Source organism: Episyrphus balteatus, chromosome 1, assembly GCF_945859705.1.
Source record: "Episyrphus balteatus chromosome 1, idEpiBalt1.1, whole genome shotgun sequence".
Taxonomy (NCBI): Eukaryota; Metazoa; Arthropoda; class Insecta; order Diptera; family Syrphidae; genus Episyrphus; species Episyrphus balteatus.
In genome coordinates this window covers 157,945,791-157,960,062 of record NC_079134.1, presented here as the reverse complement: position 1 = coordinate 157,960,062, position 14,272 = coordinate 157,945,791, and the positions used below count along the sequence as shown (strand labels likewise).

Below are 14,272 nucleotides of genomic sequence, written 5' to 3'. Positions count from 1 at the left end.
ATATATATATAAATATATATAAAATTGGGATCTCGAAAACGGCTCTAACGATTTCGATGAAATTTTCAGGGTTTGTTCATCTAAGCGAGTAAAAAGTTTTGGAAGTATTTTTGGAAAAATCCGCCCACTGCCACGCCCACTTTTTTAACATATAAGTTTTTTCGGGAACGGCTCTAACGATTTCGATGAAATTTTCATGGTTTGTTTATATAAGCGAGTAAAAAGTTTTGGAATTTTTTTTTGAAAAGTCCGCCCACTGCCACGCCCACTTTTTTAACATATAAGTTTTTTCGGAAACGGCTCTAACGATTTCGATGAAATTTTCAGGGTTTGTTTGTATAAGCGAGTAAAAAGTTTTGGAAGTATTTTTGGAAAAATCCGCCCACTGCCACGCCCACTTTTTTAACATATAAGTTTTTTCGGGAACGGCTCTAACGATTTCGATGAAATTTTCAGGGTTTGTTTATGTAAGCGAGTAAAAAGTTTTGGAATTTTTTTTTTGAAAAATCCGCCCACTGCCACGCCCACTTTTTTAACATAAAAGTTTTTTTCGGAAACGGCTCTAACGATTTCGATGAAATTTTCAGTGTTTGTTTATCTAAGAAAGTAAAAAGTTTTGGAAGTTTTTTCTTTTTTAAATCCGCCCACTGCCAAGCCCACTTTTTAAATATAGAATTTTTTTTTTTGTAACAACTTTAAAGATTTCGATGAAATTTTCAGGGTTTGGTCCTCTAGGTAGATACAACATTTTGGAAGTATTTTCTCTTATATTAGTTTTTTTTTTAGCGGAGACAGATTCAACGATTTCAATAAATTTTTGAAGGATGGTTCCATGTGTTACGCATTGTTCTTTTTCTTTTTGTTACAATAACTAAACAAAATTTTTTAGATCATGACTTTTTTGATCATGTATTGAAACTTTTAAGTAATTTGTTGATTTGGTATCACTAATTATCTTTGTTTTACGTTTTTTTTTCGTTTTAATGCGACTATTGTTAACGTATAAGAACAAAATAACTCACAAAAAGCAACACCGTTGACCTAATGTCAATCTTATAATATACAGGGTGTCCCAAAAGTAATGGATCAAACGAAATATGCTAATTGGTGAACTTAAGGGCTCTTAGAATTTGGTAACTTGTTCATCCCAAATCCTTACGGTTTTCGATTTAATGCAATTCTTGTGGAATTTCGAAAAATCCCTACTTGGCAACAGTACTCTGCTTCTTGCGCCCATTATTGATTTTTGTTTTTTTAAAATTCTTTTACGACATTGTCAAATAATTAGGAACAATTAATTAATCAAAATATTTTGTATTCCATACACCATTTCGCTGCAAATTAACTAACAGTTTCAAGTTTTATAAAAAATCTATTTCTAACTTTTATTTGCGACCAACACCGCAAAAAAATTTTTCGGTGTGAGAATGGTTTATTATTTTAAAAAGTTGCCCTCTTATTGTAGTTTTCAAAAAAGTATAAAAGTTTCCAAAGTTGCAGTTAGATCGCAAAATATTACAAATTGAATTCAACAAAACAGGGTTTTTCAGTTGGTTGTTTTTTGTTCTGAAAAACCCTGTTTTCTTGAATTAAAATTGTAATATTTTGCGATTATTGATTAATGGCCGCAGGAAGCAGAATACTGTTGCCAAGTAGGGATTTTTCGAAATTTCACAAGAATTGCATTAAATCGAAAACCGTAAGGATTCGGGATGAACAAGGTTCCAAATTCTGAGAGCCCTTAAGTTCCCCAATCAGCATACATAACCTGTATACATAAGTTAAAAAAAAGAAAGGAGTAAAGCATCCACTGATACAGAAAAAAAAAAAAAAAACAGGGATAAAAATAGTATTTCTTCATACAAGGCTAAACTTGAAAAAAAGCTTAACTTTATATTCACCATCCAAAACTTTCTGACCCGAAAATTAAAGTTTGAACAAAAAGAGATCTCATTGCTGTAAGCATTTTCGATAATGCAGATTCCTGTAACCCTTCTATTCATTGCTGATCGTATATTCAAACTTAAATAAACTGGATTATAAAGTGGGAATGTGGTGTTTTGTAACCCGCGAAAAAACTGGTCATTGCAAACTCAAACCCACTCCAAAAAATTGCTGTTTACATTTGAATTTTTTCACTGAAAGTTATATTATAACATTTAAGGATACCGAGCAAAGCTCGGTCACCCAGGTACTATATCTTAAAGGGATAAATAATTTGGTAGCATCTCATGTTTTGTCTGACAAATTTATTTTCTCCTTAATTTTTTTCGTGTCGTTGGCACTTAAAAAAGACCAAAACAAAGTAATACGTTTTGTTATTCTAAAAAAATGAGATTGGAATATCTCCGATTTTTTTTTTTTTTTTTTGTCTAAAAAAGTTTCTTATCAATTTCTTATCAAATGCATCGCAAGTCTTTTAGATTGTAGGACAAACATCACACTTTCACATAAAACAGCTTTGTCATTTAATTGCTCCATTTTTTTCTTGCCGTCGTTTGTTTTATTTGGGAATTTGGTAAGCAAGAGTGGAAAAAAACCGACACTTGATAGCTTTTCAAAAAAAAAAAGTAAAAATTAATTTCTGTATTTCATTTATATACCTATTCAGTGTATATGACGTTTTAAGCTAGTCATTAACTTAACCGTCACAAGTGCACTGTACCGTATTGAATCCTTTTAGACAACATAACTAGCTTTTTCCAGAAAGTTGGATCTAAAATTTTCACTTCAAATTTTGTAACTCAAGTTTCAGGATATAATGTTTATTTAATAAACCATTTAATTTTATTGATCCATATTAACATTTTTTTTTGTCAGAATTGTAGAAATTGATTTGTTAGATTTTTGTTTTTCTAAAAAAAAGTAGGCTGATTTTTAGTACATTTTATGAGGAATTGAATTGAATATTAAAAATTTTTTTTGGCTTATAGCTTTAATGAAAACTGCAGAAAACAGAGATTTTGAGTTGAAATTAACCAACTAGGCTCTGCAAGAACTTCTATCTTATGGTGGATTTACATACGTCTGCATGCAGAAAAGTAAAGGGGGATAGATATTATACCTGAAATCCGTACGTATGAAGGAGAGGCATTGATGAAGACGAGTAGTCTTCGCCATAATCTTCCTATAATCTGCATTTATGAAGATCTCTACATTTTCATCTCTCTCTCTCTCTCTCTCTCTCTCTCTCTCTCTCTCTCTCTCTCTCTCTCTCTCTCTCTCTCTCTCTCTCTCTCTCTCTCTCTATCCAACATCTGTGAATCTTAATTACTGTATCTCCTTTTAATGCAGACGTATGTAAATCCACCATTATACAGCCGAATCAAAGACACTCCCAACATGCCTCATTTTATGTTACCCACATCCACAAGCCACATAACTGTTATGGGTACTAAGTCTATCGTGTGCATTTTGCCGAAAAACAAGCAAAAAGCGTCTCTAAAAAAAACATCCTACTCTTATGCCACATGATCCTTTGGTATTTTTTGAGGCTGGATCTCAAGAAAATCTAACTTCCCTGAAAACAGTTTTAACGGGAAAAAACTTAAAACTTTAAATTAAAAACCGTCAGGTACCTAACTGGAAAAAAAAATTGGTCAAATGTTTTGCCTTTTTTTGAAAAAGTTGTTTAAACATTTGTGTTGTTAACATTAATGTAATCGTTTAATTTGTTTTAATTTTTTATATTATGCCAACATTTTTAAATTTTTAAATATGATTCGTAGTACAAAAAAGAAGAGCGTCAAATTGGTGTTTGAACTTGACCAGAGATGGCAGAGTACGTCAGGTAATCTACTCGGTTAACTACGCGTAGTTAATCGAATAAACTACTCACTTGATTTGTTTCATTTACTACCTACATTTGCTACGTGTAATAACTACATAAAATACGTTAAATTTCAAAAATATTTAAAATAAATATTAACGAGTGAAAAATATTGGACCACAATAGCTGTGTTTTCGTGAGAATTTGGTTAAGTAAAGTAAAACCTTTTCATAGAAACCACCCCAAGTCAATCTGGTTTCAAATATTCTATTCAAATTCACACTATCACAGTTATGTATTTCGATTTGAATAACATTTTGACAATTTGGTGGTAAAATTGGCATTTCAAACTACATTTTGACGTCTAGCGCTACGTCTGTTACTTTTAACTACGTTAACTACATTAAACTACGTTTACTACCTCATTTATGTAGTAGACGTAACAAATGTAGGAAATAAAAAAAAATCGCATTTTTGCCATCTCTGGACTTGACCAATTTAGCTCGTTTTGGATTAGGTTGTTGTTTCAAAATACATACCTATTTAGTTCACTAGAATTCATTTTTACCACTTTTAACAACACTGGCCTAAAAAATACTTTTCTATTGGCTTTTGACGTGCTTAACTTGAATCAAAAAACGTTTTCTTGCATCTTCTAACGGTAGTATTTCAAAAAACGGGAGCTGATAGGATATTTTTGACTTCAGCACATCTAAAACCTATATAGAAAAGTATATCTTAGTCTCGGCACCAAAAACCTTGTTGGCTTGTACAATCAGTAATTGTTATTCTGAGTAAAAATTTCCGGGGAAATATTTTCGCGAAAAGATCATTCTATCAAAAAGCTAAAGGAATTGCTGCCCTTTGTTATAGTGAAATAGTAAAGGTGGTTTTGGGATTTTTCGATTAAGAGATTTTCAAATTTCCGACGCAATATTTGCAAATTTTAGAGAGTTTTGTATGGTCTAGGGTAAAAATGATATCAGACAACACGGAGCCTTTTCTTGCCAAAAACAAAAAAAAAAAAACTTGGTAAATTGTACCGTTTTATATCGACATATATAAATTTGGACATTAATTGCTTGAAACATTAGCGTGGTTGAAAAAGCTAAAGCAAAAGTTGAATCAACTCAACCTTAGTAATGCACACCGCGCTTGATTACCCAATCATCATAATTATTTCTTTTTATGCATGCCCGCAATTAGAATTGGAGCGCATTACTAAGGTAAATTTAGAATTTGTGGTCGTCGATTCTAACATTATTAATCTTTTTAAGCCATTTTCTGAGCTTCAGCTTTATTATATTGACTCAATTACCTTCTTATTTTAGAGTTTATTTTTGAGCGAACTCTAGTCGCAAGTTTGCCAAACATTTATTTTTATTCATTTTCATATACCTAGAAATATATTTCCATGCGGATATGCTGAAGTTCTTAAAGGCACAATTTTTTTTTATTTATTTTTTTTTTTTTTTCAGTTTGTTATTTTCTTATCATTTTTATTCGTTACTTTATAGTTTATCTATTTAAGGTACATAGGTACCTAATTCTATTCAAAATTAAGAACGAACACGTTTCCATTTCCATTAATCATAACCACGTTTTAAATTTAAAATTAAAGATTAAGCTTTTTATTTTGTATAAAATTGAGGCGTAACTTATGAAACTTGCGAGGGCCACAGTTAGCCGCTAGCTACATTTTCTGTCTGGACATACATACCTACCTATACCTAACTAACCTAGTGGATAACCTCAAAAATAAAAAACAAATACGAATTTCATCATAATCATTTTTTTTAATCTATAAATACTTACCACAATGTTTTTCAAAACACACTTTACCGCGTGTCATACATCTACATAAAATTCAAAAAAAAAAAAAAAATGAATTCTTATACATAAATCATTAAAGCTACATAAATTCATAATCCATTGTTGTTAGTGCAAACGGGAGAAGGATAAAAAATAAAAAAATAAAAAACCTGTCTCGTGAGACAACGGTGTATTTCTCTCCACAAACAACAACTGACTTTGTCTATGTATGTATAAAAAAAACAACAACACGAAAAAAAATGTAATGGCGAATAAAAACAACATGGCGGCCATGTATGATGTGGAAACTTCCCATGAGCTTTTTTCGTGAAAACGAAAATAAAATAAATAGAAAAAAAATCATAATCAAAACATTTAAGTGAAATTTTTCGGATTAAACGGTGTTTTGGTGAGGATGTTTTTTTAATTATTTTACTTTACTTACAAATACCATCTCAATGACAGAGAATTTTGTCCATAATTTTTTTTTTGGTCAAATATTTTACAACACATTTCCATATATATAACTGTCATATGTCATGGGAGAGAACGGAAAACGACACAGACAGTTGGATATTATTTACTATGACGTAAAAAAAAAAATGAAAGACACCCCACCCTACCCCTCAACCTATACAACCTTCATCTTTTTCTTTTCACAGAAAAAAAAAGAACTTTTTTTATGTAAAAAAAATTTCGACTACCACCAATATCATCACTTCATTTTTATTTCTTCTTTTTCAACACTACTTTTTTTTTCTTTCATTTTTACTTACAGTTTATTATTCATGTTTGAAGGCATATTTTTAATTTTTTTTTTATTAACTGAAACTTCACAAAAAATTGAAATAAGGAATTTGTAGAAAAACACACAAAAAACTTTGTGAGACTTGGTAAACTTTTTTTAATTTGGGGTTGATTTTAAAAAAACTTTCCGCGAATTTATCCGCTGCGAACTGTTTAGGTTGCTTTCCGTTAAGAAACTGATATTCCAGTTAGCGATGACGTTGCTATTTTATAATAAAAAAAAAATTACATATATACTACTTCTTTTTTGTGCGCATTGGGAGTGCCACTTTTCTCTCGTTATCTTATCGGAGTGTGTACTTTAATACGAATTTGTATTATATTTGGTTGTCTTGGGTATTTTATTGTATTATTTTTATAATACGGATTGTTTTATATTATTTTTTCTTATCATGAGGTTAAAGATAGTTATCTTGAGATATAATTAGTTATGAAAAACAACAACAACAAATAATAATAATAATCATTATGTTGTTTTGAGTGCGTTTTCGTAATCATAAAAGTCCACAATAAATATTCTTAGGTAGCTAGTAGAGGCACATGTTGGAAGAAAGAACGAGAGATATAAATTCAAAATACTTAAAAGGTATTCATCCCTTCTTTCTCATGTAAGGCTGGCATATCTTATCAAATTCTTAATCGCTTTTACAAAAACATAGGTATACAAGAAATTAAGGTTATTTTTTTATATTGAGTTGTCACTCAACAAGATAAAGGCTGTCCAATGTTCGATGAATATTTTACATTCATAATACCCGTTTTTACTTGTTTTTACATTCAGTTCCTCTCTTATCTGTTATTATCCGAATAATACAATATGTACTAATGTTAGGTTGTAAGTAAGATCAAAGCAATTCTTATTAACTCACGGAGCCTTCATCTAACAAAATACCTACCCTACACTTAAAAAATACATTCCTCTCAGATGTACTTTAGGTATACAAAAAAGACTTGAAAATAACCTACAGTACTTTTTTAAAACACAAAGTGGTAGCACTGCTTCATACTGGAAAACTGGAATTAATAACATGAAATTTCCAATTTCCATTATTCCAACTATTCTTTGAAACAGGGTGATCTAATTTTTTGGGAAACTGACGGAGATGACACTTTTTTATTTAAAACATTCGCTCCTGAAGCGATACGGAAAAATCGCATGGAAAAGTGATTCGAAATATTGAGCCCAGTACGCAGATCGCTCTAAAATTTATCTTTCATACAAATTTCCTCCAAAGATTAATTTTAGCGAGGATTTTTAGCCAGTTAGTAATCATTTTATAGCTTCTGAAGAGCTTGTATAGCTCTTTAATACAAGTCTTATCGAAATAATTATAGAAACAAAAATTAAAAAAATTTCTTTTTCAATTGTAATGAATGATTATGAATTTTATCATGGATTTCATCTTTTAATTTGAAATTACATAAATATATATAACATTCCATTAAATTTTAGTAAACGTATACGTATTAATAATAATTTTAAAAGTATATTATTTTTTTACCTCACTGAAGAATCGAATTTAGTATCTGCTTGCTGTTAGTCCACCACTTTACCCACTCAGCCATCCTAGTATATTTATTCATTATTACTTTATCAGTTCAAACAGCAGAAATGTCCGAGCTAGATTATTTACAAAAAAATGTCCGAGCTTCTTTATCCATACCAAAAATCAAATACAAAACTTGATCATTTCTGTAAAGCTTCTTTAAGTTCATTAACCGAAGCTTATCCGAAAAACAAGCCTTCTTAGGTTAGGTTTCTTTAACAGTATTTAAACAACTTATTAAAAGTTTTTAAACAAGTTCAAAATTCTATAACCAATTAAATTCTGCAGCAAGTTCTTTACTAGCTCTTTAAAAAGTCGTACCTGTGAAATTTCAATTTACAATTTACAGAAGAAGTGTTAGTTGGGAGGTAAACAAAAAATACCATCGGGTATTATGTCAAAGTCAAAATATTAAAAATACAAATCAAAACATTCAAGAAAAAACATGAAAATAAGTTTTGAAGCAAAACCAAAAAAAATTTTTTTTTTTTCAAAAACTAGTTTCTGATGTTTTTTTCTCGTTTTCAATTTAATTTCGAATTTTTTATTTTGAATTTGACGGAATACTCGTTGATATTTATTTTGTTAGCATTTTCGCTTTCAAGTTTGGAGAAAATTTTTCGTTTCACTCAAATGTTTATAAAGTTTGTTAAAAAAAATCCTTAAAACGTTTTATTAAAAAAAAATATGTTTTCCAATCGTCATTGTGAATGTACCTTTTCCAATATATGTATTTCCAATAAAATTCTACTTTCAACCTTTCCTACATTTTTGACAGCTGACAGATTTTCAAATTCCAATACTTTTTTTCCAACACAAACCAAAAATTTCTTGTCGGCTTTTATTTTTTGTTTACAAAATCAAACAAAATTGTGTTCTTATTAGAAAAAAACAAAGCCAAAATAAAAACAAAACAAAAAAAAAAAAAACTAGTTTCTGAAATTTCCTAAAATGTTCAGTTCCAATCTCAAAGACTATGATTTAAAAATAGAATTAGCCAAATGTTGCAATGGCATTGCCACAGTATTCCTTAGCCAGTACATCCCGAATTCCCACCATGTAGCAGTTAAGAAATATCGCATGGACAAAGCCTCCAAAGAGGAGAGCAACATGATTTGCGATGAGATCTTAACTATGCGTCAATTTAATCATCCAAATATTCTATCATTCCACACGGCTTTTGTCCATGCTGCCGAAATGCATTTAGTTGCTCCACTTATGTGCTTTGGTAGTTGCAAGGACACCAGCAGGAATTGTTTTAGTACCGGTAAGTTGTTTGTTTTTACTGATAAACTAGGAACTAGTTGTTAAGAGATGTATGTATTCATTTATTTAGTATGATATATCGAAAGGGCAGCAAGAACTTTTGGTCCATAGTTAAAAACATCAAAAATTCATCCGAATCTTCTATCCCAACGCCCGTTTTCAACGATACTCCAATAGTTTGATCATTGGAAAAAGCAAATTTTCTTGCAACACAATTTGCCGCTAACTTCACGCTGCCTGACAGTTTTATGCCAGCTCCAGTTCTTAAGAGTTTGTCGAGCTGTGAGAAAACAAAAGTTTTCTTTCGTACTCGCTGTGTTGAAAAAATACTAAACAAATCTCGACATAAATAAATCTTCTGGTCCCGATTTAATATCTCCTTTAGTTTTGAAGAGGTGTTCTTCAACTTTGGGTAAACCAAGATATTTCTAAAGCATTCGATAGAGTTTGGCATCAAGCTCTTTTCTCAAAATTGTATGGTTATGGTTTCTAAGATTCTCTGATCAAATGGATTAGAAACATTCTTTCGAACCGCTCAATACAAGTTGTATTAGATGTGTTCAAATCAGATATCCACGAAATTAATGCTGGCGTTCCTCAAGGCACCTACGGTTTTCCTTATTTTTATCAACGACCTTATAGAAATAAATTCTAACCAGCTTCATTGTTTTGCTGATGACAGCACTCTAAGTTGCTCATACCTATTTTCAAATTCGTCCCCCAATTCCTCGGATGTGGAACTTCAGCGACAACTTATGACCAATTCATTAAACTCCGATCTTGACAGAATTGTTCAATGGGGAAAGTTTTTCAGTGCTTGGTATGTGCTTTTCCGACCATTTGTCGTGCAACGACCTACATACTAGAAATGACAAAAAATGATGCTAAGTGCTTAGTTGTATATGTTGTATACGTTTATCTTTATTACTATATATTCAAAGTGGTAACTGAAATTCAGATCATTAGGTCTGTTCTTTGTTTTCCCGCTCCAGGGCACTCTGAGTCAACTGTAAAAAAATCAAAGTTTCTCGGGTTTTATTTTACATCGAACACCTTAGAGCTTTAGTTTCATCAGCTGATTTCTGTTTTGACATTTTTTTCTTTATTTAGTTTCTTATTTCATGAATTTCGTGATAAATCTCATATTTACCACACAAATTTTGTATCCACAAACGAAAAATCACTTTTCGCACTCCAAACAATTGTTTTTTCTTAAATGACAACAGCTGATTTGATTTTGATAACTCTGAATTCCGCGCTCTGACAAAATACCCAGAGTTGTTTAGGGTGCGTTCAGAGCGAACATCGAACACAGAGGAAACAACTCTGGAATTCGGAGCGACCCAGAGTGCCCTAGAGCTCACAACGAACAAACCTATTGTCTATCATAACACCCAAATATTTAATGCATTGAACTTGTTCAATTTGATTATTATTAAGTATGTTTGGAGAATACTCCACGTTTATAACCATAGATTTTGTTTTATTAACATTTATTTTATTCATAATAGAGAAAAATTTTTCAATTGACAACCGTATTACCAAAATGTCTACATATCAATTGATAAGTTTATCGTTTATCTATCAATTGATATTTGGCAAACGTAATAAGGGCCTTAGCTTATTCATTTCTAACCACTCACAAACTTAAATTAAATCAGAGTATAAATTTCCGTTTATCACCACCAAATCTTTCCCGGAAACAAATAAAAGTGCATCATCCGCGAACAATGAGATTGTGCAGAACTTTATAATTTTATATATCGTCGGCTTAGAGTGTAAACCTGCTAACTCCACTTTTACACTCGTGACAAAATTGTTAAAAAATAAAATATTTCTAAATGTTTGAATTAATTCAAGTCAGCATAGAGTTATTCCTTAGATTTCATACTATTAAATGTAAAAGAATTGATAAGATTTGAAAGCTTTTTGTATTTTTAATCAATTTTTGAAATCATTTTTATGTGGAGTTAGCAGGTGGGAGTTAGCAGGTTTAAGCCGACGATATGTATATCATTAATTTAAAGGAGAAATAGAAGTGGGCCTACTATTGTTCCTTGTGGTACATTGAAAGAAGTATTTTCACTGTTGGAAAAGCACTCATTTATAATTAGTTCGTTGAGTTCTATCAGTCAAGTAAGTTTGAAACCAATTTAATTGTTGGTTAATTACACCGTATTTTTTAAATTTTATTAAGAGTAACGATCGATCTATTGTTTCGAAAGCTCTTTTAAAGTCAATAAAAACGGAAATTATTTTATTTTTATCATGTCTCAGGGTTTTTTTAGGGTCATAATATAAGCATTCACAAGAATGCTCTGAACGAAATCCCGACTGATTTTGAATAAGAATGTTATTAATCGATACGTATTTAAATAATTGTTAATAAGCCACTTTCTAAATTTATCACAGTTATTGTTGTTTTGTTCTTTAGGTATGGGAATTATCATAGATTCTTTTTAAAATATTGGGAAAATAACTTGTTGGAATGAGTCATTAAAACTTTTTGCAATATGGGTCCAATCACATCAAAGCAATCTAATATTATTTTAATATTAAGTTTTAAACAGTCCACTTTTTTATTTATTTTCGTTTTTGTTCTAAGGTTTCCCGGAAATATTTGTCGCTTTAATATTGCGTGATGTTCTCGCTGGGCTAGAGTACATTCATCGCAAAGGTTACATCCACCGATCCATTCGTGGTAGTCATATTCTCCTTAACCAGACAAAAGCAGTCATTTCTGGTTTTAGGGAATGTACGAGCATTGTTTCGCATGGAGAACGTGCCAAAACTTTACACAATCTAGCGCCATTCAGCAAAAAGAGTCTGAATTGGTTGGCACCGGAGGTTCTTGAACAGAACTTGATTGGTTATACAGAAAAATCAGATATTTATAGTGTTGGGATAACATCATGCGAATTGGCCAATGGCATGGAACCTTATGCCGATATAGAACCAACATTTATGTTCACAGAAAAGATTCGTGGAAATGTTCCCACTCTGCTCGATCGTTCTACTTGTCCCAGCGAAGAGATGATGGGTGAGTTAGAAGAATCTTGGATTCCATGAAAAAGTTTAATTTTCTATGTTTTATATTTTTCAGATGCATCAATGCTGGAAAGCACAATGGTTGTTAAAGCAGGTCATATCTATAGTCAGCGTGTATTTTCGGATGATTTTCATCAATTCACTGAAAGTTGCTTGGAAAAACGTCCCACCAATCGCAGCAGTGCTATGCAACTTCTAAGTCATCCCTTTTTTAAACAATGTCGATATACTAGTATTTTAGATCAATTGACACGATTTGGTTTGGAAACAATGGATTATACACAATTAAGAGGTATGTACTTCAATATTAAAATTCATAGAGATAAAAAAAAATATTTGGAGTCTTTGGAGCAAATTATCAAACATTTAAAACATACTCTCACGGCCTGTTTTTTTTTTACAGAGTCCTAGCGCTAATACCGGTCCTATTTCTTAAGTTAGTAGTCAAATCAGTATCAAATCATTTCTTCACTCAAGTACTAGATCCTAAAACTGTCATTGTAGAACTGACTACTAGTTAGGACTTGGTCCTAGATAGATCCTACCTAACTAGTTAGTATACCAATCGTTAGTATTCAAATCGGTACGAAGTGATTTCTTCACAAAAGTACTAAGGGCCAGTTTGTTTAGAGTGGGTTCAATCGTCAATTTGGTTACTACAGATTCCCCTTAATTGAGAATTAAGAATCCTTGATTAAAGATAATCAACTGTGAACAAACCGGCCCTAAGCCCTAGTACTGTAAAATTGGTACCGATTATTATTTAGGACACGGTATTAGTTAGGACCTCAAAATCGGTAGTCTAGCAATTAATACATTAATAAGAGCAATGTATTTCATTCTTTTTAGGAGATATCTTGAATGATTTTTTAAAACTTACCAAAAACACCTGAAATGAGAAATGCAATGCCAGATAATCTTCAAGTACAAATTACCAACCAAAATAAGGTACTTTTAGACTTTTAGTCTCGATCCGTTCATTTTGATAATATACCCAAATAAAAACAAAATATATTAAAAGAATTGCACATGTCCGAAAGCTGGCTGGCGAAGCTTGTTGGTTGAGGCCCAAATCCACAGCGGATTGTAGCCGCCTTACGGCGCTGGTCACCCTAAGTAAGTAAGTACATGTCCGAAATTTGATCGGACGATTTTCTCAATAGTGTGCTATTTCTCTATCCATAGCTGTATCAACAAATACAAAAATTATGAATAGTTTTTTTTAATTAAAAAACCGCTTTTCAACATACATATTTTTGCAAAAAAATAGCTAAATACATCTTTCCGCTTGAAATTGGGCCGTATCTATTAACGGATTAAAAATGTTTAACAAAGACTAGCGGAAAAAAAATTCCAAACTTCCTTAGGTTTTTGCCCTGAAAAACGTCGTACCTACCTACTGAAACCTTGGTTTAAAAACTTTGAAAAAAAAAATTCTATAGTAATTTGGTGTGAATGTGTTTTTGTTGCAGAGGTCCCTCAAGTTTCCTTAGTTTTGCAATTTCGAGGAGTTTAGGTAATGATTTTGAGATTGCTCTTTAGTGTTAAACCAAGTTGCGACGTCTTTCTATTAATTTTTTGACTTAGAAATGGCTATAAAAGATAGTTTTAAAAACTTCTTTTTCAACTTCTTTTTCAGATGAAAGCTTAACTATATGCAGCGAACTTGCCGATATCAATATGAATGGAAATTTCGAATGGGATTTTTAATACATAATCAAATAATGTAAATAATAAAAAAAAGTTTATCAAAAAAAGGTGCTCTCAATAAAAATGGCACATATGCGTACGTTCTAAGAGTTCTATTTCTATTATTAAAAAAAAAAGAACAAAAATAAACACATTTTATTTTTTATTTGTTAAAACACTTCATTTTTTATTTCTAATAAATTATACAAAAAATGCATAATTTCTAATTAATACGTATATACAGCTGTGTTCAAAATAATAGTAGTGCCTGCATCAAAATAACATTTTTTATAATTACGGTGCTTCTACGGTTAAAAATTTAGTTTCTTTGATG

The 14,272-nt window shown here is 31.1% G+C and overlaps 2 protein-coding genes across 2 annotated transcripts in view; one reads left to right on the top strand and one right to left on the bottom strand.

Moving 5' to 3' along the window:
- The window catches only part of LOC129907691 (ornithine decarboxylase antizyme), a 44,729-nt gene extending 38,153 nt beyond the window's left edge, over window positions 1-6,576 (bottom strand). Inside the window, 1 exon segment of the mRNA XM_055984014.1 lies at window positions 6,358-6,576. Coding sequence (XP_055839989.1) covers window positions 6,358-6,383 — 26 coding nt within the window. The 5' untranslated portion in view covers window positions 6,384-6,576.
- A 2,168-nt stretch (window positions 6,577-8,744) lies between these two features.
- LOC129919836 (putative serine/threonine-protein kinase STE20-like) lies at window positions 8,745-14,046 on the top strand. Its single transcript, XM_056000910.1, has 4 exons — window positions 8,745-9,202; window positions 11,807-12,241; window positions 12,305-12,541; window positions 13,889-14,046. The coding sequence occupies exons 1-4, from the start codon at window positions 8,887-8,889 to the stop codon at window positions 13,957-13,959; spliced, it is 1,059 nt and encodes a 352-aa protein (XP_055856885.1). The 5' UTR covers window positions 8,745-8,886; the 3' UTR covers window positions 13,960-14,046.
- The last annotated feature ends 226 nt before the right edge of the window (window positions 14,047-14,272 follow it).

Bases quoted from the DNA above. Each gene is read 5' to 3' on its own strand.
- LOC129919836 (XM_056000910.1), top strand. From the start codon at position 8,887: ATGTTCAGTTCCAATCTCAAAGACTATGATTTAAAAATAGAATTAGCC. The intron at 9,203-11,806 runs GTAAGTTGTTTG...TTTTGTTCTAAG, and splicing joins CAGGAATTGTTTTAGTACCG to GTTTCCCGGAAATATTTGTC. The intron at 12,542-13,888 runs GTATGTACTTCA...CTTCTTTTTCAG, and splicing joins GGATTATACACAATTAAGAG to ATGAAAGCTTAACTATATGC.